Source organism: Fulmarus glacialis, unplaced genomic scaffold (assembly GCF_000690835.1).
Source record: "Fulmarus glacialis isolate BGI_N327 unplaced genomic scaffold, ASM69083v1 scaffold6290, whole genome shotgun sequence".
NCBI lineage: Eukaryota > Metazoa > Chordata > Aves > Procellariiformes > Procellariidae > Fulmarus > Fulmarus glacialis.
Window position 1 is genome coordinate 10,717 of NW_009186996.1, and position 24,651 is coordinate 35,367.

General features: G+C 41.3%; 1 protein-coding gene across 2 annotated transcripts in view; it reads right to left on the reverse strand.

The window, feature by feature from the left end:
- Positions 1-1,141: 1,141 nt before the first annotated feature.
- Positions 1,142-24,651, reverse strand: part of LOC104073558 (glutamate receptor 4) — a 50,109-nt gene continuing 26,599 nt past the window's right edge. The window contains exons 4-6 of one of the 2 annotated variants that reach the window (XM_009573387.1): positions 11,261-11,375; positions 8,934-9,068; positions 1,142-2,278 (exon numbers count right to left, since the gene is read on the reverse strand). In XM_009573387.1, coding sequence (XP_009571682.1) covers positions 2,114-2,278; positions 8,934-9,068; positions 11,261-11,375 — 415 coding nt within the window. In that variant the 3' untranslated portion in view covers positions 1,142-2,113. Of the gene's footprint in view, positions 2,279-8,933; positions 9,069-11,260; positions 11,376-19,133; positions 19,249-24,651 lie in introns of both variants that reach the window. The other variant, XM_009573379.1, reaches the window with a different exon arrangement.

The following is a 24,651-nucleotide window of genomic DNA, read 5'->3' on the forward strand; positions in this document are numbered from 1 at the left end:
TAGTCATTGTGCCTTAGGGGTAAGCATCATCTTATTTTCACCTTTGCCTGCACTGTCAAGCTCTGTATAAGAACCGGTCGCCCTCAGCCTAGATTATAGTCAGTGGAAAGATATAGGCTCTGCTTCTGTGATTCAGCAGTTTGATGTTTTAATGTCTACTTTAAGATAAAGTCATTCACTCTTATTCATTATTTCCCTCCAGTAACTACAAAGGGTGTCTAGAGTATAAAGGGTGTCTGGAGTAAGAAATTCATATCTATATTGTCGATACCTCAACTGAAGCTAACACCTGCTTTGCTACTTCGTAGATGTCTGTATCACATAGGATATCACCTCAGTAGTGCTTTTGTTTGGTTGTCCTTTGCTGCATTTGTTGAGGGTTGGTCATTGTTTGGCTCCACCCTGAGCCCACACTCCATTTGGTGAGGGCCTGGAGCCCCAGGGGCTGAGAGAAGCACCAGCCATGGAGGCTTTGGTGAAATGTGAGCCATCTGAACATGACCCCTCATGGGCCTGGTGAAATCACGAGGGCATTAGAAGCTATGATTAATCCAAGTTTGGTCTGATTTGCGGTCTGGGCTCTGGCATGGAGCTGTTACACTGGTGGTAGTACTCTGGATTTGGAGACCACTGCAGTGTCTAGTGTGGCCAAGGAGACTGACCATCGCAGAAGACACCTGCTACAACTTTGCACCTACAGACATGCCTGCTCCTGTTGACATTTGGCTTTTATTCAAACAGTGCCTGCTAGCCTTTCCCTGTCATGCCACTGAAAGGCTGACTGATGAAAACCGAGGTTGCTGGGTACCAAGATGTTGTATCGATCACATCATTCTGAAAGACTGTAATTTGTACTTTCCTGCTCCCTGGTATCTCATCCCTTGACCTACCCAGAGAACAAACCCTATCACTAAATGGTTCCCTAACCTCTCAGAAAGGGTTTTAGTGACTAGTACTAAAATACCTAGTGGATAATCACGGCAATACTTCAAGTCCCTCCTCTCTAAGGACTTAAAAGCACTTCACAAATGTGCAGGGACTCAGACTGTCTCCGATAAGGTCCTGCATTCTGTGGTAAGAAACGAACCACCTTATTCTATTTTTCAGGTGACATCCCTAATGATCAGAAAACAACTCAAGCTCTGTCGATATTATAAGAACGTTTGTTGTTTTATTCTTTTTGGTGGGTACAAAAACCACAGTATCTTACACAGAACAAGATTATAAATAATATCTGTAACATGAGTGACCCGTAGTCTCTTCTGACTCTACACTGCAGACTGATGACGTACTCTAAACATTTTATCATTTTGTTTCTTGTATTAGACAGATGCAAATCTGTGGAACATGGAATGATGGAACAGAATGAAGGTAACAGGAAACAAGAGGATGACCAACAACTTTTATAAAAAAAAAGTCTCTGAATTTTATTACAGTGATGGCGTTTTATATCAATTATTGCAATGAATTGTTCCCTAAGATGGTTAGAAAAAAGAATTGTGTTGTCCTCTACCGAATTTACATCAGTTAAAAAGCAAGCATGTTTCAATATTCCTCTTTTTTCAAAGAAAATGTAAATAATTTCTTTATTTTTTCACAGGATTTACATATTTATTATTTTCTTATCACAGTTTAGTGATTCATTTCTACAGCTGAACAGCTGAGTATTCTTCCATTGTATATATTGATGTTCTGGAGACACAGGTTAGCATGTTCATTGACTTCTATAGCTATTTTTCTCTCTTTGTCAAGACAAACACCAAAATGTTGTCCTTTCTGAGCATGTTCTTCACAGTTTAATGCGCTAAATTGTCAAGTCTTATTAGTTTTAAGTCCACTCAAGTGAAATTTGTTGCTGTTAATACACCCTTCCCAGCCCCCTCCCCCAAAAACTAAATTATGAATTTTCCTGATATAAAATCTGAGTTTGGGTTTCCGAGCTGAGCTCATGCACACATTGTTGCTGATGATGTCTGGCGCATTTGGACGTACTTCCCTTTCTCAGCCAAATTATTAGTTCATCAATGACACTCCCATGTCGTTACAGTCTGTGCTGTGTTCCCATCAGTCACCAACACAGTTTGATTAAGGCACTCGATTATTTTTTTGGTTTTTATGGTAGGTCCGATGCAATTACAGCCAATCCTGAACTTTGTCTAATTGCAGTTCCAGTATGCACGGCCTTCGGGCAGTCGGGAGTCAATACGCGTCCGTTTTCTCCCACACTCCCTGTGATGGATAATCTGGCTTTGTTTCTTATGGCTTCAGAAAAGGTAAGCTAGGTTTGAAAAAAAAGGAGAAAAGAGGAAAGTGTTACAATGTTTCTGTCCTTCAACAAACCAGGACACAGCAAACACCAAAATATTAAATTTTAGACATCTGCATTTTTTCATGTTAACATTAAATATAATAATAGTAATCATCATAATTATAATACATAGCATTTAAGTCTACTAGGGGAAAAAAGACTAGCAATTCTGAGGGTAAATTTCATTACAATAAATCATTATTGATTTAAATATAAAGTCTGAATTTGATCAAGAAATTAAGAGAAGAGGCAATACCTTCATCTAAACTGCTTCAAACTACATTTATATACAGTGAAATGAGAATCAAGACCTTTTATGAACCTGAAAGCATTAGCATCTATGAATAAAGTCATGCACAGGTATTTATAGGCTTAGAACTTCAACTAGGAATGTCAAGATAAAATATAACTACTGAAATTTGTTTATAAATTGCAATAGCCGTATCAGCTATCTTTGTGATAATTCCGTGGATCAAATCTAAAGAAATTACTACGTCTTTTCACAATGCACATATTTAGTAACAGTAAATCTGAGAACTGTCCTCAAATCTCTTTTCATATATATATTTTCCTACAATTAGAGCAGGTGGGAACTTTCAAAGGAAATGTAGTTTATTGTGAGAAAATACAATTTTCTATAGTTTTCTACATTAGGTCTAAATTTTCCACAAGAAGGTTTAAATTTTTGTTACCTCAAAATCTTTACTTTCAGGTAAATCAGAACAAAATATCTTGTTTAGAGACTAATTGACTCAAGCAAAAAATTTGGTTTTGTTAAAAAAAAAAAAAAGATTTGTAGTTATACCATCTAACTTTAGTCATCCAAAAATCAGTAACCTAATCTAAAAGAGCCCTCTCATGCGATGATAGAAAAAGCCAAGATGACTAGTTTAGACTAAATGATTTACAGATGACTAAAATTAGGGGAGGTGTCTAAGGTCAACCAATGCAGCAAGGACACCTGGAACAACAGGCACCCAAACTACGCTACATTGAAACAGATTTCAAAGGTACCATGTTAAGATATCAATTAGTGGGGAAACCTGATTTCTAGTCAGCAGAAGCTATAGTCTGCACAACTAACTCGTGTAATTGGTGTGCAGGGATGCAATCTGAAATACCAATTGGAAAAAGCGAGACAGGAGGGTGCATTCACACAGGAGCAAAGGGATGACAAACATCATAAAATCATTTTATTTGCCTTATTACTGATCTCTGCATTTAGAACTTTGTCCCTCTGAGCCCGATTTCTCCTTCTGAGGTAGCAGTGAAATCCTGAGCTGGTGTTTGATATTCTAAGTTAGTTTTATATATGAGTGTGTGTGTATAGGGATGAGGGAGATTCCTTAAAAATCCCAAATGTTTCCACTGCTTCTGGGTGCACTTCTACGAAAATGCACAAGTCTAATATTGCATTGCTATCAGTAGCTCCTTCAAAAAAGAGTTCTCCAAAGTACAGCTGCTGTTGTGGCACAGCTGGAGCTTGGATACAAAAGCAACTGTCCAAATCAATTACCCTAAAAACCTCAGCCCTCACAAGCAGCCGAATTCAGGAAAAGGCCTCAGCTTACAGAGGGCGTTATGGCATTCCCCTTACGCAAACCTTGGCTTTGATAATCATCAGTTGCAATGTCCAAAGTCACCCTTTGAAAGGTTTCCCTGCTGCCACAGTACTCTGTGACAGGGTCTGTTACCAAACATATCTTGACCTAATTCAACAGCTAGATATAAAAAGAGAGAGAGAGGCAATGAGGGAGTGGGGACCTGGGCCCACACAGTACCAAAAACCTCAACTACTCTCCGGCAGCAAATAAAAATCTATGCATTTGCAAAGCACAGACACAATGCAATGTGGTGCAGCTCCACATAGTGCACGTCCAGAGTCCCATTGCAAATGGATGTCGAGGACTGGTAACTGCCTGCAGAAATACACAGAACATGTTTTGGTCAATGGCAAGAAAAAGCAAAGGTGCTTTAGTTTTGGGGAGGGATGAGAGTCCAAACCAGATGAGAATGCAAACCTCGGTGGAAAAGGACTGCTTACTCCAGATGTGCTAAACTTCCCAGAAAGTCATCATTACGTACCAGCATCTCTCCATCACTTTGATCAGCTATCTGTTCATGGCCATTCAGGCCATCTGAGAGAACTCAGATTTCTATGGGATATATGAGTTATGTGTAACTGTGGTGTTGTAGCTCAGTCTATATAGCTTTCTGGCCATTGACAACACACTCAGGACAGAAAGACAGTAAAAAGGGATCCACCAAAAAAAAAAAAAAATCAAATGAGAATAACAAACAATTTCTCAGCAGCCTTCCACAGAATAACAGAAAAAGCTGCAATAAAACAACTCGTCTCTTCTCATGGCAGAGGTTAACAACAACTCAGCAACGCACCACAGAAACAACCCAGACAGTTAACAAAGCCAGGAGGAGCAGGTCAAACTTGTACTTGGGAAGGTGCCATAAAGCCAAGTAACCAGGTAAGCTTCTGTGTTAATTTTAAACTATGCTATAGGTAATAAGCCAGGCTAATACTCTGCTTAACTGTGCTGTTACAATTTCAGATTTATGGCCTGGCTGCAGAAACAGTTTCAGGAGAGGCTGGGATGAGAGGGAAAAGTCTTGGTTTTTACTGTGAATATTACCCAAATTGTGGAAGTCTCTGTGCAGTAAGTGTATGCAATTAATAATGATAATGTATTTTCAAATTTGTCATTAGTTTTGATTAAATTAGTTGTGGAATTAAACACATGAAAACACTGACTGCCCTGTTCCTGTTGGGAAATGGGAATTTAGGAAACTGATATCCTCAGTCTATATAATACAAATATCCTAGCCTGTGTGGGTTCTTTTGTTGTTCAGGCTCCTCCAATATCAGGGTCTCATGGAGTGTCTTTAGCACAAATATTTAAGATGAACTTTTAATGAATTTTTCTATCTTGAATATGAAGTTGGAAGTATACAAGTTAAAATAAGTGCATTACACATTTACTGAGCCATCCTGTAGCACTTCACATTTTTTGAAATTAATGTCATAATTTTTTCATTGCTTTTTGTAGTTTTGTAATTAATTTTGCTAATTATAAATATCAGCATGGGATGGGAGAGCAAGAGAAGGCAGCTGAACTGGAAGCTGGTTCATAAGCTTTATGGCCCACTGAGAAGGCCATGGAGAGGCGGCGGTGGTGGCTGGCTGGATACTGGGCAATCCCTTCGAAAGCCTGTGGGTTTGGGGTGAGGAATTCAGCAGGGCTTTTCCCTCCAGCAGCTGGAGAGAAGGCTGCTAGGCTCTGCGCTGTTCTCACGGCATCAGCTCAACCACTGCACTAAGGGCTTGCTACTGATACACAAACATGGAAAACTGCTGCCCAGGGGAAGAGGAAGGGATTGTTCCCTCCTTAAAACGAACTTCCTTCCCTGCCTTTGGCAGATGCAATAGCCTGTCATCCCTTCTGAATGTCTTTATCCCACACATACAGAGTTGTCCTTTACCATATAGACCAGTCCATGCATACAGACTAGTCCTACACTTCCATTTTCTGCTGCCTCACAGGTAGGTGAATTTCCCTGAGGCTTCACTCACTTTTGACTGGATTAAACTAAAAGAAAAAACATGGTAATGAATATTAATTGTCAAGTGGGTTATTTAAGCTATTTTATATTAGTTTAAAACATATGCTATTAAAACTACTTGATGCTAGCTTAAAAAGTCAGCGTGTTGGTTACTCATGCAGGTTAGAACCGCCAAGCATCTTTCCATATTAGCAAGTTTTAGTCCCAATACGATCCCTTTACTCCTTGGATAAATAAACACATCAAAGGTTTCAAAATGCCTAAGACAGACATATGTCTGCAGAAAAATGTGTAACCAGTGTTGTGGGCTCTGTACTGCTAAGAGGGGTTTAGGACTAGCATGTGTACGGAGAGATGGCATAGTCACCCTGTACAGAGCACGGCACACAGGTAACCCCTGGCTGCCTCTGTGGCTAGGGATGGCCAAGAATTGCCGGGAGAGGATGACTGGACCTTGGCAGTCTCCCACATATAAGCATAAGTGTTTTTATAAGATGTTCACATGCTGAAATTTCTCAGGTAAATACTACGGCAAATAAGTAGAATGAAGAATTTCAGAAGTCTATATTTGCTCGAAATTCTAGTTATTTCCAATTTTTTGTGAATTTTTAAATGTCTGCACCCTAAAATGTTTTTAAGAGATTATCAGAAGTTTTGACTGACCCAAACATGAATTTTCAATAAAATAAAATGCAACGTGGGCATTTTTAATCTATTTTTTTCCTGTAAGAATTCATCTGTGTGTGCAGTAAGTCCCAGAAAAATCCAAACTTTAGAGAAAGGTACTTACAATCTTTCCTTAAAAAATAAAACTCAGTCAGCCCTAATTTTTATTTCAAGAAAACAGTAAGACTAAGATAAACTCTACAAGTATAATCAGTCTGTTGCACTGGAATCACAGAGCTGGGTGGGGACTCAGGGGATTGTCAAGTCATGCCATGTTTAGCATGCTAAGCCAGTTTGGGTCAGGTCAGTATTTGAATGAAAGCTTTGGTTTTTTGTTTGCTTTCTTTAAGACCATGTTTTGGATGCATTGCACCCTGTAAACGTAATAAGGAATATGTTTTCTGGGACTCTTACTTTTATACCAGCCTGGGGGCACTCCGTTGTGGGCACATCGCTAAAGAATTTAAAGGGAAAAGATCTCTTAATTTGCATTTTGCACGATTACTTGAACAGGATTATTTCTTTTTAAGACCCTTATTACTGACAGTAGGCAGTGAACTTGGGACACTAACATCAGCATCTGGAAGTCCTGATTCCCAGTTCACAGTAATGAACACTGGCCTATACTCTTGGAGTCCCCCTGATACCTCACATTTTCAGTAGTGAATAAAGTGCACAGCTAAGACTGTTTTTTTTTTACATGGGGAAATTAGGCAGCTCTGTTACAATTAAAATATACCCAGAGTCATGACTTCTTGTACAACAGGGGACAAAAGAAAACTACACAGCGACAGTATGTTTGGGATAGTTTCCCAGCCAGCGTACGCCAAGCCCCCTCCCTTGCCCCCTGAGAACCCACCTATTCCTTGCAGCGCTCCAGCTATCATGCTCAAACACCATTCTCTGCTCACTCTGTGTTTGCTCTGTACTGTATGGTTCGGTATTGTACCGGCTGTGCCGTTAGACTGTAAGCTCCTCGGGACAGGGACCTGTTATGTGTTTGGCACACTTCACCTATTGTACAGCGCCGTGTACTCCAGCGCTATATAAATAATAAATAAAAAATAATAATTGTATCTCCAGTTGTTTCCTCCAAAAATTTTTCTAGGTGGCAACATAAAAATTATATTCTTCATCTCCTTTCCCTAAATTTTTGTTTCTTACTTCCACGATAGGGATGGCTCAGCGATTTCAGGAAAAATGTAGCTCAAGCTTTTTGTTAACAGAGGGGACATGTGGCTTGCTATTTGCAAGTGCAAGGCAGCTCTAGGTAGCAAGAAAAGGTAGGGTCCTAGCCGCACCTTCACTTATAAAGCAGCCAGTATAGCTTGGGAGCTATGCAAAAGTTATATTTAGAAGCTCAATTTGCTGCTACGTGCCATTTCCAAAGGTCAGAGAGTTGATTTGACTAATGATTAGTTGGCAAGATACTCACTGCACGGATGAGAACAAGTACATTAGTAAACCATCCCCGCATGCCCACTCAGGGGAACTGCGCAGGATGCAGCTCGGCAACGTCAGCAGTTCAGTCTCCGAAACCGCTGTGCGAACACCTAAAATACACTAGTCCTGAGCTAGGTAAGGGGGTATGTTCCTGAAAGCCAAGGACGATAATCAATGTCTATTCACTGGTTAGTGACTTTTTGTGGTTACTATAGTGGGCAAAGGTTGACCTGAAGCAGGATATTGTGAAAAAAATGCCACACAATTAGCATAAAACATGTATCAAAGGGAGGGTGAAGGAATAGGGTGGGGAGGAGGGAGGGAAGGTAAAACAACATTTAGACTTCTTGTAACAGTGCCTTGTCTTCCGTTAGGTTAACTATGGTTCAGTGATGTTGCCTATCCTAAATATCGATTATAACAAAGTCCCAGTTAGGGACAACATCGAATAATAAAGGCTTACAGCAATTTGTTACTAGTAGAGTGCAAGTCTTTAGGAAAATAGACTGGCCAATCAAGTAATTAAACACTGGCCCTCTGAATATATATTTTATGATTTCAAATAGTTGTCATCTCCCAACTGATTTGACAACATTGAGTTGTTAAAGATGTATTTTTTATGTTAAAAATTCCTTGCAATGCAGATGTCTATTAGCAACATAGAATAGTATACTGTACATCTGCAGCCAAAAAAACTGAACCACTTCGCACTGAAGTTTTCCAAAATATAAAGCTCTGTTCAGAAGCAAGCACCACTAGACAGACATGTCACAACACTGCGTTACAAGATGCATCACCCACTCACTGTAGTAGGCCCTAAGTCCTACCCCTAAATTTTAATACTTTCGGTTCCATATACGTTGTAACCTTCTCTATAAGTTGCTAAATTCTGGGTATTCTGCGAGGAAGTTGGGTTAAAAGTCTGTGCACTCTTTGCCACCTTCATTCGTTTCGCCTCTGCCCTGGACTTGTAACAGAACTCTATCAAAGCCACCAGCATTGCCAAGCCCAAGCCTCCAACCAGAATGTAGAAGACTCCAGCAACGTTGCTGAGACTCAAGGCACTCGTCTTGTCCTGGGAAAACAGAAGCGACACAGTTAAGCCCGGAAACCAGACCCCCCGGAGCACAAGCTACACGTTAAAACACTGGAAATAGAAATAAATAACAATGACAGTTGTTTACATACTTCTCACAAAACTTGACCTATCTGGATCTATAAAATATATTTTAAGTGCCTAATTTTCCTGGTCAGCATAAAAAATATTATTGTAAGTATATTGCCAACATATCAGGATGTCATTGCTTGCTTACTGTAAAGCATTACTTCCACTAAGTGGAGAAGTACGTAAAGCTCCTTAAAAGCTCCTTAAAAGCTGTGAAATCCAGAAATCCATTTACATCAGACAAGACTCTGCTTGATCTTTACGAAAACAGCAATTGTACTTGTGGTAGGCATTGCTGTTAATTTAAAAGATCCAGACTGAGCTTCTGATACTTAAATAACAGGTGAAAATAACATGTGAGGCTTGTTATTTCTTTGAACAAACACTTCCTTTGAAAATGCACACTGTACTATACACATCATGATATATTTGCCTCTTACCGATTATTGTATTTTGGTTTTATTTTATTATAGATACAGTTCTGGAACATGCCCATGGACTACTAAGGCTCAGTAGTAGTACAATTTAAAATAGCAATTTCTGAAATCTTACACATTATTCGTAATTTAGACAACAATGATAACTTTCTTTAGCAAATTATTAAATATGCATCATTTTATAAACGATCACTTTCTTGGATGTACTGTAGTAAATAACTATTCTACATTTCTCTATACTTCACTGCTTAGTTATGAATTGTATTTTTTGATTTGAAATCCATGTGCATTTTTAGCACAGTTCTCAAGGAACTCTCAGGATTGACTTCCATACTGCACCTTAAGATACTTATAAAGCTTTATTCTTACGCAGACTATATAATCTTTACCTAAAGTAAGGAGAGTACTTAACTTCCAATTGTAATCTCTATGAAATTTTAACTTACGAAGAATGCAAAACATTTGGATGTTTAATTTAAAGAGGCACTATTTATTGTGTAATCGGTAGATTAGCACAGTAACAATTCCCACGGACATATAGAGGCATTTGGGGCTTATAGCTGGGTTCTGCTTTGCCTGTCTCTTCTCAGCTGGCTAAGAGGACTCTGCATATCTTGGAGCTGACTGTGTTTCTCTGGTGGCAATTGCTACCATGGTGCTTGCAAACAAGGAGGAGGCAGGACGGAGAAAGACCTGACCTAACGTCCGTGGTGGGTTGAGGCTTTCTCAGCTGTCATTTACAGGTACTCTGCCATCCTCTTAACTGCTTTTCACTCCTTTCTCCAAAGTACTTGCCAGAAAAAGCAAAATGTGTTGGAAGTTTGTTTCCCAGGTTAATTTTACCCGCTATCCAGCAGGGTAACTCTCAGGGCACGCAGGCAGCAAGCAGCCACTGCCCGTCGTGCTTTCCTTTTAGCTCTGGACAGCACAGGCTGGCACGGAGACAGGCACAGTGAAGAAATTTCAGACTCCTCGAGTACGGGGCCGGCACTAACTGTGGTGCTTCCCAGCCATCAGAAAATACCCGCTTCTGTGTTTGTTCCCAAATAGAGAGAAATAGAGAAGGCTCCGCTCCCTGGAGCTGTCAGGATTACTGTTTGGGAATGGACTAGGGTAAACACTGGAAGCTGTAGAAAGCTATTAATTATCGAAGCCTTCCACTTCAAAGCTCAAGTTAAGACTTCCTTGGCTCCTCAAGGAGCAGGGACCTTCCCAAAGGGAGCCAGGCACGACCATCCTGGGCAGCGATGAAAGGCAATCCTTCTCGCTAGCACTTCTGCTTTTCAGAAAACCGCTGAGGAAGGCCAGCTCCAAAAGGAGAAGGCATGAAGGGACATTTCCTAAGTAGTCAATGGGGAAAGCCCATCCTCCCTAGGCAGGAAGGAAACAACTAACCCAACCTGCCTCCCCCAAACCCAAAAAACTGCCTTGTAACTCTTCAGCAGACGCCCTGAATATGTAGGACGATGTTCGGTGATGTATATCACTGAAGACTTTAAAAAGCAATAGTGCTTCTTTAAATTAAAGTGTGACCCCCATCAAGATGGGGCGAAGCTGATTCGTTCCGTGTCTACAGCTGCTTATTTTATTTCTAAGTCATTTTGTTTATTACTTTCTTTACTGCTTTGTGAACACGATAGTAGGTCCCGAACTGCAGCGACTGACCTTACTTCCAGAGTCCTTGGGTCCACATTCACCTTTATCGTACCACCATTTGTTTTTCAGCTTGTCTAAGACGCCTGCCTCACTGAGTTTCAAAACGGCAAGGTTTACAGGAGTTCTTCACGTGGAAAATAACATAAATAACATTATATATGTTATTTTATGTTATTCAAGTAAAACTACATAGAATCGCATTGCAAAGTGACAGAGCAGAGGCCACAGTGGGTGCTATGTCATGTACTGTTGGCCCAGGTTTAGAGACAGACATACGACCGGGACCTGCTCCATCGCTTTAGGTAACAGGCACATACTGCTGGGGAAGATTTGTAAATAAATAGTATGCAATTACTGTGAACCCAAAACTATTGGCTTAGACATATTAACAACATACCCTTCAGAGACATATATAATACAACTGGATATACGACTTAAGAAACATATTCATTTGTGTTCCTTGCTTTCAATCTATTTTTAGTTTGTATGCATACAAACTAATAATACGACTTCGCTATAGCTATTTCATTTACTGCCCTCAAAATTATCCTGGCAAGAGAAAGGAGATGCTTCGTGCAGTGTGCTGCCTATAACCACTTGGCACAGACCTGTAATCAGGAGGCCTGCATGCAGAGAACTTAGGGGGAGAGCTGCGATGCCCTTGTCCTCAGCTAAGAAGAACATGACAGTCAATCTTTCATTTTCATTTCCTGTTTCAACATTATTTTCAAGTTCAAAGTTTTTCCTTAAATCTCACTTATTCACATAAGTTTTTCAGGGGTCCCAGGCTGATGATAAATTACTACTTGGAATATCTTCTCTTACGAGTGGTATTTGCTCTGGGTGACATAACAGAGTTTAATATTGAGATGAAACCTAATCTGATGCCTCAAAGTCATGAACGCTACGGGTTTACACTGAAGTTACTTAAACTCAGTGAATAATCTCAGAGTATTATGGTAATGCCCCACTTCGTGCAGTTGTACCAGTTTATTTTCTAAATATGAAATGATTAACAGACATTTTATGTACTTTCCGCTTTGAATCATTGATTGTCCAATTCTTAATGTGGTAGGCATATGGATATCTATTTATGTGCAGGTGTGCATGAAAATACAATATGTATCGGAGAAGGAGGTAGATAAACACAAATGGCATGTGATAGATAGCCTTCTGGTAATGTTATATGACATAGGACCTGATCCTGTGTGTGCCAGCAGATTCCTATGGGAAAATTAATCTCTCATAATATACCATAATCCATGCCTTGTTAAAATGTTAACTCCTGAATTCAAGGCTTAATAAACAAATAACCAGTGCAAGCATTAATTAGTATAGTGTAACTGAACCTACTAAAATAGTTACTATGAAAGAGAAAAGGGGCTTGTTAAGCTCTATAACTGGTTTAACTGGAAACCCCTAATGCTTATGTATTAATGTATTTGTGCATGTTTATATATATATTTAATACACAAATAACAGCTCCTGAACCTCCTACTCTTAGCTTTAGGGATCCCGTCTTTTCATACATTCTGATTACTCTTTGTATATATACGTAAAGAGGGGGATTCACCTCACCTGAGTTTTTTCACCCGTAAGTTATGCTGCAAGCTTTGGCTGTCTGTCTAGGCCTCCCTGCAGCTAAGGGAAAAAGATAATTACCTCCAAAAGGTGGGCTTGGATACCAGTTTTAACAAAGGATGAAGCATGCTGTCGAGATGCCCATCTCTTTTCATTTACTACTGAGGAAGCCTTGGTGCCTCGGAGAAATGACAATTTTTGACAGCCACAGCTGGGGGAGAGGATTCCCAGGTACTCTCAAGTGATCCCTTTAAGTAAAGGAAATGCTTCATCCACTTTCCAAATCCTACACATTTAATTCATATGGAATACTCTGCTTCTAGAAGAGAAAATGCCTATTTCTTGATCTTTTCCAGCTGACCTGGTTTCGGCTGGGATGGAGTTGATTTTCTTCCTGTTAACTGGTATAGTGCTGTGATTTGGATGTAGTATGAGAATAGTGTTGATCACACACTGATGTTTTAGTTGTTGCTAAGTAGTGCTTATGCTAGTCAAGGAGTTTTCATCTTCCTGTGCCCTGCCAGCTGCGCGGGGGGCTGGGAGGGAGTGTGGCTGGGACGGCTGGCCCAGCTGGCCAATGGGCTATTCCATACCATATGACGTCATGCTCAGCATATAAGGCTGGACGAAGAAGAAGGGGGGACGTTCGGAGTGATGGCGTTTGTCTTCCCAAGTCACCATTATGTGTGATGGAGCCCTGCTTTCCTGGAGATGGCTGAACACCTGCCTGTCGATGGGAAGCAGTGAATGAATTCCTTGTTTTGCTTCGCTTGCGTGCGCGGCTTTTGCTTTACCTGTTAAACTGTCTTTATCTCATCCCATGAGTTTTCTCACTTTTACCCTTCTGATTCTCTCCCCCATCCCACCGGGGGGGAGTGAGGAAGCGGCTGTGTGGTGCTCAGTTGCCGGCTGGGGTTAAACCACAACACCAGCTTTCAAACTTACATTTTGTCTTTAGGCTTCCTGGCAGCAGGTTGTGCAGGTTGATAGTAGAATATGAGAGTCCCATAGCTGTGAAATGAGTGGGTAGCAGTTTGGGATGCTGGCAAGTTGCCTGTCAATATGATCCTCTGTTTGCTTCTAGTACAAGTGCGAAATAATTAATATTATTTGGATAGCTGTCATCTGTAACATGTCATGCATTGGCACTGAGCCACATTTCGGTGCTCCTAAATCCCAGCAGTCTAACAGGGCTGGTTATGACGAAGATAAGGGACATCCAGGTACTGTTCTCACATGGAAAATCAGAAGCCTGTGGAGTTGTTGCAGAGTAAACTGATTAAAGTGATAATTAGGACTCAATATGAACTATCAAGACCAGCAGCAAGCTGGGACAAGTCAGAAAACAGATGTCTCCCATCCTTCGCTTGTTTTTTCAGCACTATCAGTTTAGGAATATAAAGCCTGATACCGGCAGGGATTTTTTCTTCTTTGCAGCTGTAGTTCCTTTAATGTCATTGTTTCTGCATTGTCTCTGTGAGGAAGCTCTCAGGTTTTCCTTTGGGAAAAGCAATCAATTCACGCTTAAAATTGCCACGCTATCCTCAATATATAACTGAACGCAATGGCAATGGCCAGCATAGATGAGGCAATTCCCACTTTTCACTGAAATACAGCCAGTGATGTGTCCAAGGCCAGGCCCTCGTTTCTCCTCTCCACTATTTTTGCTGAAACACTTTCTGAATCAAGGTGCTGCACAAGCTCGGGGAAACCTGTCCTCTGCCCCTCACTTTCTCGCCTGCCCTAGCGAGGCTGTGTGAGTAAGACATGATGTGTCCTTTACAACTCACCTCAGACAGTTCTAGCTGTGACGAGGGAGAAGCACTCCAAGCTAAATTTAAAATTAAATTTAAAAATATTTTAAATGTATTTGAATTTAAATTTAAAAATATTTTACACTTTCAGAACAGGATTTTTGTTCCATTTTAAATCAGCCAGCTGCAATGGGAAATGTACATGGTCCAATAGGAGAAGCCCAGACTGACGGGCTGCAGAGTGGAAAAGGAAGATTTTTGCTTACGCTTTTCAAGAATAGCAACATATATACCTGCTTGCAATCACAGTAAGTGATTGCAGGTATAGTGAATTTTGCATGTATTTTAGGCTTTGTTTTGTTTGTTTTTTCATTTTAGTAGGAGATTTTCAACTGCTCCCATGGGAGATGAATGCCCAGATCACCTTGGCTTTCAGGGCAAATCGCTTATCTAGGCGCCTTTCCTTTCTTTGAAAATATCCTCTCCAAATAAGCATCATTTTGACCGTGTCAGTCACGAACTCAAGAGACTACAACTTGTTACCACACTGCTTACACATCAGTTGGTGAATAGTCCCACTGATATTAAAGGGGGCAGAAACTAAAAATCAGTATGGTCTGCTGTACATGAGCAAGAGCAATGTACTTAAGTCATATAGAGAGGATAAATCCAGCATTTAGAATTAAATTTCCCATCAAGTTCGGTCTTGTATACTTAATATTACAATGGAAAATGACTACAGATTTGGTTTTTTTTCAAGTTGTTTAGTGATTCCTGAATTACTAATGTTGGGCTAAATCTTCAACTAGAGTAAACTGGCAGAGTTTGTGAAAATCAGTGCAGTTTTTCCAACATACAGCTGCCGAGAATCTCCCTCGTTATGTATAAACAGGATCCATCTGCCTTGAATTCATGTAAGGATAATACATGAGAAATAATAACTAAAATTACCCTTTATATATGGAGAAGAATTTGTCCCATGTAGCCACAGTGCAGAACTGCTGTGTGACAGCGCAGGAGACCCTGTTCTTCACCCACGTGCTGAAGTCAGTGGTGGCGCAGCCCAACCTGGGCGCAGGGACACTGGTGTTCTACCTTTTCATTATGTTCTCAGCCCTTCTACCTCCTCTCTCAGCTTCTTACTCATTTCCTCCTATCTTGCCATCAATCACTTGCTGTTGGAAGGGCTGGTTTTTAAGAGCCTGGTTTTTTGTGCCAGCAACATCAGCGATATCACAGTGCTTTAAAACGGCATTAATGAAGTTCTGAGTTAGTTGTGTTCAGGACAACAAATGGGCAATTATAGCATTTAAATTACAATATTGAATGATTCTGAAACCAATGCAGAATTTTGGTAGACAGGGATTTTAAAAATGCAATCACAAGTATGCTTTAGGAGCATTTTCATTACCCACTCACGGCTGAGCCATTAATTAAGTGTAAGGTCAGTCTCATCCGCTGAATGAAAAACAAGGGCCACCGTGTTCTCCTGAGGGCTGCCAGCAGAGACCGGAGGAGAGATCCATCAGCACAGCTTCCTTCCACTCACACTTTTATAAAAACAATGGAGCAGAGTGGCAGAAACTGTGTTTAAATACCTTCCCATGCATTACATGAAATGATGATGGCATACAGTTAAGATCTGAGGTAATACTTTCAAAAGCACTCAAACGACTTGGGGACCTCGGTTTTATCTTCAAACATGACTTAATTACTGAGATCACTAAACCACAGGTGGTTCACACAGGGCAGCTCTCTGAACTGTGTTTCTGAATTTTGGAAGATTGTTCCTTAAAGGCAACAATAAAGGGGGAGGCTAGAGATGACCTTTTAAGAGCACAGAATGGAGGTAGGAGAAATCTTGTTTTACAGAGCAACACAAACCTTTGGAGAACTGCTGAGCTCTCATGAAACTGCCCGATTTCTATACTCCTCTGTACTATCATGAAGGGTTATTCTGGGTCTAGACTCTCATATTGCGATTGGTGAATCTCAAATAGTAACAGCACGGTTATCAGTCAAGTCTCAGGTGCTGTATTTCTTTCAGGAGAAGAGGATGTTCTTATTCTCATTCATGACAGTAGGAAGCCCTGTAATTTGGACTGGAGCTGCTAACAAAGCTCAGGGTTTGTTCTTTTAAAATTCATACAATGAAAAGAAGTGTTCGCTAGAGATGATTAAGAGCTTAGTTCAGGACTTGTTGGCACCTATCAGATTTACAACAACAGTGAATGATGTCCTGGTTATTCCACTAATGACCATTTGCTAGCATATAAAATGAAAATATTTAGAGCTCCATTAATTCACTAGAAAGGGTCTTATTGACTTTAATTGATCAGATCCTACAAGACTGTTCCTGAACAAGGAAATGGATTTTGTAGATGATAAATGGTTAACTAACATTTTGGGGAGTCAGAGTAGCTGTAGTTTAAAAAACAAGACCAGATGCTGCTGCAGTGCAGAATTTGAGAAGCATGGTAATGCCCGCTCATCTCCATGATGTGCCTGGTCCTACTGAACATGGGCAGTGCGGGCGCATGATAGACCTGGGGCTTCCCAGGAGCACTGGTACTGCCAGTACTCACTTAGCTGTGCCTGGGAAAACGTGTGGCAAGAAACAGGCCTGAGGTCAGATGAATGCTCCTAGCAGGCTGTATATAGGCCTAAGAACACAGGTTGAGCTCCATCATGTCCTTCATCCTTTGCTAATGCTGCCTTGCCCACCATATTTTCTATTGCATCCTGAACTGCCTGTGTGTCACCTACTGTTCATTTCTGTTGGCAATGTGTTCCTTCCTCCCTCCTGCATTCACAGATCCTCCCCGTTTCTCCACGAACCGCATTCCTTGCCTTTCTTTTCTACTTTTTTCCCCCATTCCTTTTTCTGTCACTTGCCATCACACCAAACTTGCTCCTTCAGCACTTCCAGACATTTCCCTGGTGAAGCCCTGCCCGTCCCTTTACCATGAGCTGCTCCCCTTTTCCTGCTTCATGAGTCAAAGCACCAGTGGCTGGTAATCAGGGAAAGTAAGTTAAAAGCATCCTTAGTTTGCTACCTAGCTCTTTTAACCTTTTAACCACAGCAGGTTTGTGAGGAGTGTATTCTAAGAAAATGGAGATATTTTAATGATGTGACTCCCTGCCTGTGACATTTAAAAAATTAAATAAACACCCCTCCCCCAATAAAGCAAAAGTTTAGGCTTGGGTGGAGCATATAATAGTAGCAATGTGGGAGATTTATGGTTCACTTGTCAACTTTCTTAGAAGAAGTTGGTGTCTGCTCCACTTGCAGGTAAGTGCTATCAGGTCTAACATGCCTAAGCACTTTGGAAGAGAAAATAGAGACCATTTTTGAAACTGTAACTGCTGGCGAGCAGAGCGGTGGGGGGAAAATAGGTAGAGCGGCAGGATCGAAGGCAAAGTGAAGAGGATTAGGAGACCAGTTTTGGGTGAGTGCAGAACAGCCCAAGGGATGGTCCCTGAGGCCAGGACACAGCATGAAAGAGCAGGAGGACTAAAGAAGGGGAGAAAATAGTAAGATAAAATATATGTAGGCAACTGTAAAGAAAGCTACATAAACTGTGTATGACAAATCAGTCAAATTTAACCACCTATATCTTGACTAGCTCTGTGCCTGCACAGTCACCTGTGCAGCATTCTCTTATATATTGTTCACACACAAGCACATAAATAAATATTATTACATGCTGCCTGGCACGGAGGGGATATTTTTAATATCTTCATCCTCCCGCACTTCACCATCTTCCACTTCCACATCTTTGCTTCTTTGCAGCATAAGGCAGTTTCCCAAAAGGAAGCTGTGAGGAGGCAAAGAAGCAGTGGCACTCGCCATATGGAAGATATGGAAATGCAGGAAGAATAAGAAGCTGTCATCACCTCAGCCTAAAAGTCAGCTTAAAATTCCTGTCTGATAAATTCTGATAAATTCTGCCTAGGGAACCACCATGGATTTCAGTTGGCTGGTAAGATATCAGGAAATGTCAGCGTGAATATATTTTAGCTGAAATTTGTCCTCCTATTTTGGATACTCATGTGAAAATTGTAATTTGTACCAGTATTGTTTGTGTCAGTAGTGCGTCCCTGAGCCTGGACCATGCGTTAGATTACTGCTAGGAGGCAGCCAAATTGATTTTCACCCTTTTCCTCTACTGTGACTAAAAAATATTTTGGGTACTACCACATAGTAGGAAAAAAGTCTGAGCTAGTTGGTATTTGCTCCTGAAGGTTTCAAACTGGTTGTTTACAAAAGCAAGCTTAGAAAAGGCTCATCACGATTTCAGAAGATGCAGGTTTCTGAAAACTGGTGATGGATCTCACAGCAGAGACTGTTTACGAGTTCCCCTTGGGGCGCTTAAACAAATGCAAATATTTTTGCTTTGACAGTAATTGCATACACCTAGATTTCAACTGCAGGTACCAGCAGTGCTGTGCTACTGGTGAAGCTGTTTCGTCGCAGGTAAAACCCCAGCAGATGCACCAATTACTTTACATACTGTTTACCCGCTTTTGGTGACATTGAGGCTAACCTTGGAGTCACCTCCCCCGCTGCCACATTCTCCTTTGTCGTACCACCATTTGTTTTTCAATTTGTCCAAGAGGCCTTGTTCATTCAGTTTTAAAACTGCGAGGTTAACAGCATTTCTTGAAACGATAAAACATATTTTGTAAGAAACTGCACAGCTGTTAAGATGTTAGAAGGAATGAGGACTTAAGCTGTTTATAAGCTTGATCCACACACTAAATAAACCTCTCATTTCCGTATTGGCAGCACAAATAATTGTGGTTACTTTCAAATGTGAAAAATGAGTTTCCAGTGTAGAAATGATTTTCAGAATGGTTTGGATTTTAACAAGAAAATGCTATCAACCAACCAAAACAATTTTTGCAAAATTATGATAAAACTCTGCCTGGAATTATAAACGATTTACACAGATTTATTTGAATCTATATTTAGAATATGTTTAGTGAGGGCCCAGGCTGATTTTTCAAGCAGATGGAAAAATGTATTCCCATATACTAAAGAGGTGAGATCCCAACGGCCTATGCTAGATGCTGCCAGTCACTGTGTCACATACAGTTTTGACGTATGGCACTTCAGAGTGATCCCGCACAAGCTACGGGCTAAGGCTCCAGAAACAGGCAGTGTGAGGTAGAGCTGAAGAGTCAGCTTGCACGCTGACTATGATGCTGTCTAGAGCCAGTCAATAGAAGACAATGCACAAAGAGGTGCCGGGAGTCCTGCCTGTACCTCTGCACATTTGGGATGCAGGCTCTAGAGTCGTGCTCCCTTCGCACAGTAGAGGCTTAGCTGAAATGCAAGACCTGTGACCTAGCTTAGTGCTGTGACTCCAGGGGCTGCCCTGCTATCCTGGGAGAGCACCCTGACTCCCAGCCCGAAGGGCACCCATGGTGTGCGGGAGGAAGGTGGAGGTGGAGGGCATCCTCTCTGGGGAAACCTGGGGACAGGGCAGTCAAGCAGAAGATCAAGCGCTGGGAAGACCAAAGCCAGCCCGTTTGCTGGGTGCTGAGATACCAGCAGGTAGTCGGGACATCCTGAAGACTTTTCCCTGGAGGGTTTATACATGTTATGCTACTGGATGAAAGATTAATCCTGCATTACTGGCAGCACGGTGGCATAGGCACAACAGACTGAAAGGGGCTCCATGACACCTGGTGTCCTCTGTCTCATGTTTAGTGCTCTTTTTTCAGGTGAGAGAAGTACCTGAAAGAGATTTTGGATCTGTGCAGGCAGAGGTGGGTTGCCAACATGAAGGCTAAAAGAGAGAATCGCTGCTTCTGTATGAACTCAAGGCTGCCGGGACTGCACTGAAACTCAGGCAAGAAAGGGACACAGCTGGTCCTAGGATGGGGTTGCCTCTGCGCACGCTCAGAGGTTTTCCTTTAGGTGCCCAGAGAGCATTAAGACTGGATGGCAGAGGGTAGACAGTACAGATTACCATACAAACCCAAATGTAAGGCACCTGGATTTATGATAGGAATTACAGTCACTATGTGACATTTTAAAATCAGTTGATAACTGATCTGCCAAGGCATTTATGCAGCCTTCATCACCCCCTGAGGAACCTCTGCACTTGTTTAAGAGTGTGACTTCCTATCTTTATTACTAAGAGCCTCAACAGTCACATATCCTAATGGTACACAACTACATCAGTATTTATTCATAATTCATAATAATTAACTTTTCTCTTCCTCTTTTCATGTTCAGAGGTCCCTAGTGCATCCATGCCTATCAGACATCTACACAGGTGGGTGTCTGCCCAGGCTTGCTTGCAGATGTGCAGAGGCTTGTGGAGCCGTGGCATCATATCCTTGAAGCACCATTCATCTCCAAAGAGAGACAAGTATCTGTGAGGTGCCAGTAGCTTAACTACTGCTCTTCAGGGACAATATGTGGTTGAGAAAGATGGAGTTTCTCTCTCTCTGAATTTGTTTAATGCTGACAAGATCTGTCTCTCAGGACCGAGTGGGATTTGGCAAGAGCTAAGTCTGTCAATGGCATCTTCCCCTCCTCAATTATGAGAGGATGCAACACCTTCAAAGCACTCGGAGGAGGGTTGGGGAAGAGAGATCCTCTGGTGGCAGGGCTCCATCAGATCTTATGGCACCAGAAGCCACTGAGGCTTGTGATTCACCCTCTCTAGAGACGGCTGGTCTCTGGTCCCTGGGAGTCCCTTCTGGTCTTAGAATGGAAATTTTACTCTCACTCATTAGGAGAGCTATGTTCCTGGCAAACAGGTACAGACAACAGTATTTCACAGCTTATGTAGCATTTCTTACAACACTGACCCTGTTTGTAGGACAAATGTCAGCTTCAGGACATACCTTCCCTGTCTGGTAACAGCTCTTCATATAGCTCTTGCCGGAACCGAGACAGGTCTTTGCTGGCTGGTCATGAAGTTTGGAAACTCCTTGTGTGTAGATCTGACTTTATCTAGCTTCACTGTAGTTACATTTATATGAGATTTTCAATACAGATAAAGTAATTGCTTGTCTGTCCCTGAAAGTGAAAATGAGAACTGTAGGCTGTAGTGGGAGTGATAACGGACTGCTCTTTGTGGATAAAGCTTTAAGGGGAATTTAGCAGCCAGGCTGACAAATGTGATTTTGCATAAGTGCTCTAATTATCATTCACACTCCAGAGGGAGAGGAGAAATCGCAAAATTGCATTGAAATTGTTCATTTGTCCCTTTTGTTCTTGGAAGCAATTGCTTTTGAACCAGTCATATTTACTACAGATTTTTCCTACTCAGCTTTGAGTGACAAAGCCTATGCTTTTGGCCTGTTTGCCCCATTCAGAAAGGTAACTGTGTGGCCAGCCTTGCCACTTCACAGCCAAATTTCCAGTACACTAAATGTAAATTTTACCTTTGTAAGAACATTGGACTGAGCCATAGATGAAAGATGATCCTAGAAACACTATTTTTTTGATGCTGAGCAACATTACTTATTCTGAAAATGGCTTAAATATATAGCCTGAGCCTGCTGTCTACAAAGTCAATGTCAAAACTCCTTCTCCCTTCAACAGGAACCAAACCAAGGTCTAATTTAATGCCGCTGTGTCTAATTGTCACACTGGGTAGCAATAACATAAACAGCTGCTTTGACAGTGCTACAGATGTGGGCAGGAGTGATCACTCCCATGAAAAATGAAATGTATCTCAAGGAATACCACTAACTCTCAAATCAATGAGCCACTTAAGCACAGCGTTATTTTAAAGCAGATGGGAAGCCCTATCAATCAGTCTATCTGTAAAGGCATCTTCATACTATTTCCTCTAAGCTGTAGTCTCTCAAGTATGAACACTAACGCTCATTGAATTAGATAAAGTCCTTATGCTAAAATCCTTAGAAAGTTTTTTTCAATCTTCATCTTATCTTGGGTGAAGATGTTACAACTTTTTTTTCTTTTTGAAGTTAATGTCTTCTTAGACCTTTTATCTGGATATTCTAAGATAAATAAAAAACAACTAGGCGATATTTTTTTGGCAACTAATGTAAGTTTTCATGTTTAATTTCCACATTGAAAGGAAAGAGCTTTCTCACTTGCCAAATGTTCGAATTTATCTTTCGAAGCATTAAAGATTACCAAGGAAAAATTTCCCACAGTCATTTAGAGAAGCTGCAGCTGGTTGATAGTAATCCTAGAGTAATAAATAAATAAATGAAACCCATTCATGAGAGGGTTATTTAGCTGGGTTATTAGCCATATCCATAGACAGTTTCACAGCACAACAGAGAAATGGAAATAAAAAGGATGAAATAAATGTGGATTTAAGCTGCAATCATTGCTCTGAAATTAAACGGTATTGTTTATAAATGTAACACATTATTGTCCTTTCACGTCTAGTAGGCCATGTAAAACCAGGTTAGTTTCACACTGCTTTCTCTGTTGCTTTGTTATGCAGGTCCACCTCAACATGTGGAAATAAATAATTTCCTTCTGGTCAGCAAAACACAGAGAACCTTTGCTCAACGCTGCTGTATCTCCCACAGAAATGTTATAACTGAGATCCTGATAGGTGCAATGGTGACTACATTGAAAATTATGTACCTGAGACCTCAGAGCCAGGCCAGATCCCTCATACTCATCCTAGACAGTGCTTCATTCTGCCACAGGGGACAGCATTTTAAAACTTGAGTATCTGTGGCAGAAACTATTCTTTCATCATTAAAAAACAGGGAGAAAAAACTCCCACTGAAGAACAATGTGTTCCTCAATAAAGGAATTGAAATCTTTGCAAGAGTAAGGGTTTAGTAGTAGAAAGCAGGCAAGTGCTTTAATACTTGACCTTTAATCCTTGCTGTCACTGCACAATCCTGCCTTTTCTATTACTCAGAAGAAAACAAGAGTCCTTGTATGCAATTGCGAAGCCAGTTCCGTCAAAACTGCAGCCCTTGTGTTACAGTGATATCTCACTTCACAATTACTTGAGTGCACAAACAGCGATTTCAATGTATGGATCACAGCTTTTTTTAAGCTGCCTATAGAATTACAGCATGAAAAACTTGATGAGAATTAAATAATTCTCACTCATCTGAAATCACTTTCCATCTCCCCATAAATAAATAATAATAAGCAGTTTAAAGCGTTAATCAGTGTCACTCCTTCTTTTTAAAGAGCCTACTTGTGCCAACTGCAGATATGCCTTTCACAGTTAGCACAAGATAAAACTGCACAGACAGACGACAGTGCAGCTACCCAGTCCTTTGCAAAACTACATCTATGACTCCAGACAGGGATAACTCATCTGCCACCCAAAAGAATCGCAGTAGGGCGCTAGCCCAGAGCCCAGGGAAGCTGGCAGAGAGGTCTGTTTTGACTTCCAGTGAGTTTGGGTCACAGCAATGGTTAACAGACGACCCATCCGTTGGACTTCAGCTGGTACGAAGCCGTGAGGCAGGCCTTCAACAAACCACCTGAACATTATGGCACACAACACCGTGGTGCCTAGCAGTTACATGCTGAAAAGGCTGATAGAGACACACGAAGGTCCCTGCACCATGAGGGAATGAGACAGAGGCTCAGGCTAGGGACCACAGCAGCCAACATCACAAGCACTGCTGGAAGTCTGAGACAGCCACAGGGGAACAGCAGGGGAGGGGGCACCAAATTCTGCCTAATGCACCCCTTTAAGCACCTTTTTCAGCACAACAACGCCGTATCTCTAAGAAACCAGAAACTGAAACATGAAATGCATCTTGCATGGTAAAATCAAGCCTGTTTTCAACAGCCTGATGCTCAAAGCACGAATACACGCAGTAGGTAGAAAAGGCACTCTCCAGCTTGATTAGACTTGAACAAGTATCCACAGTCTCAGCCACAGCTGCTTTTTGTCTAAGTCTTTCAGCTCCCCAAATCCCTGGATACACAGTGGTTCACAGGATGGATGGAAACCACCACCCATCAGCACCACTCAGCACCGTCCGTGAATGCAATTCAGAGAAGTCAGCCTTGGCCTGAGCACACGTGGCAAAGGAGACCCCCTTCATGAAGTCACGTCCCAAAATACCTGTTTTTGAATA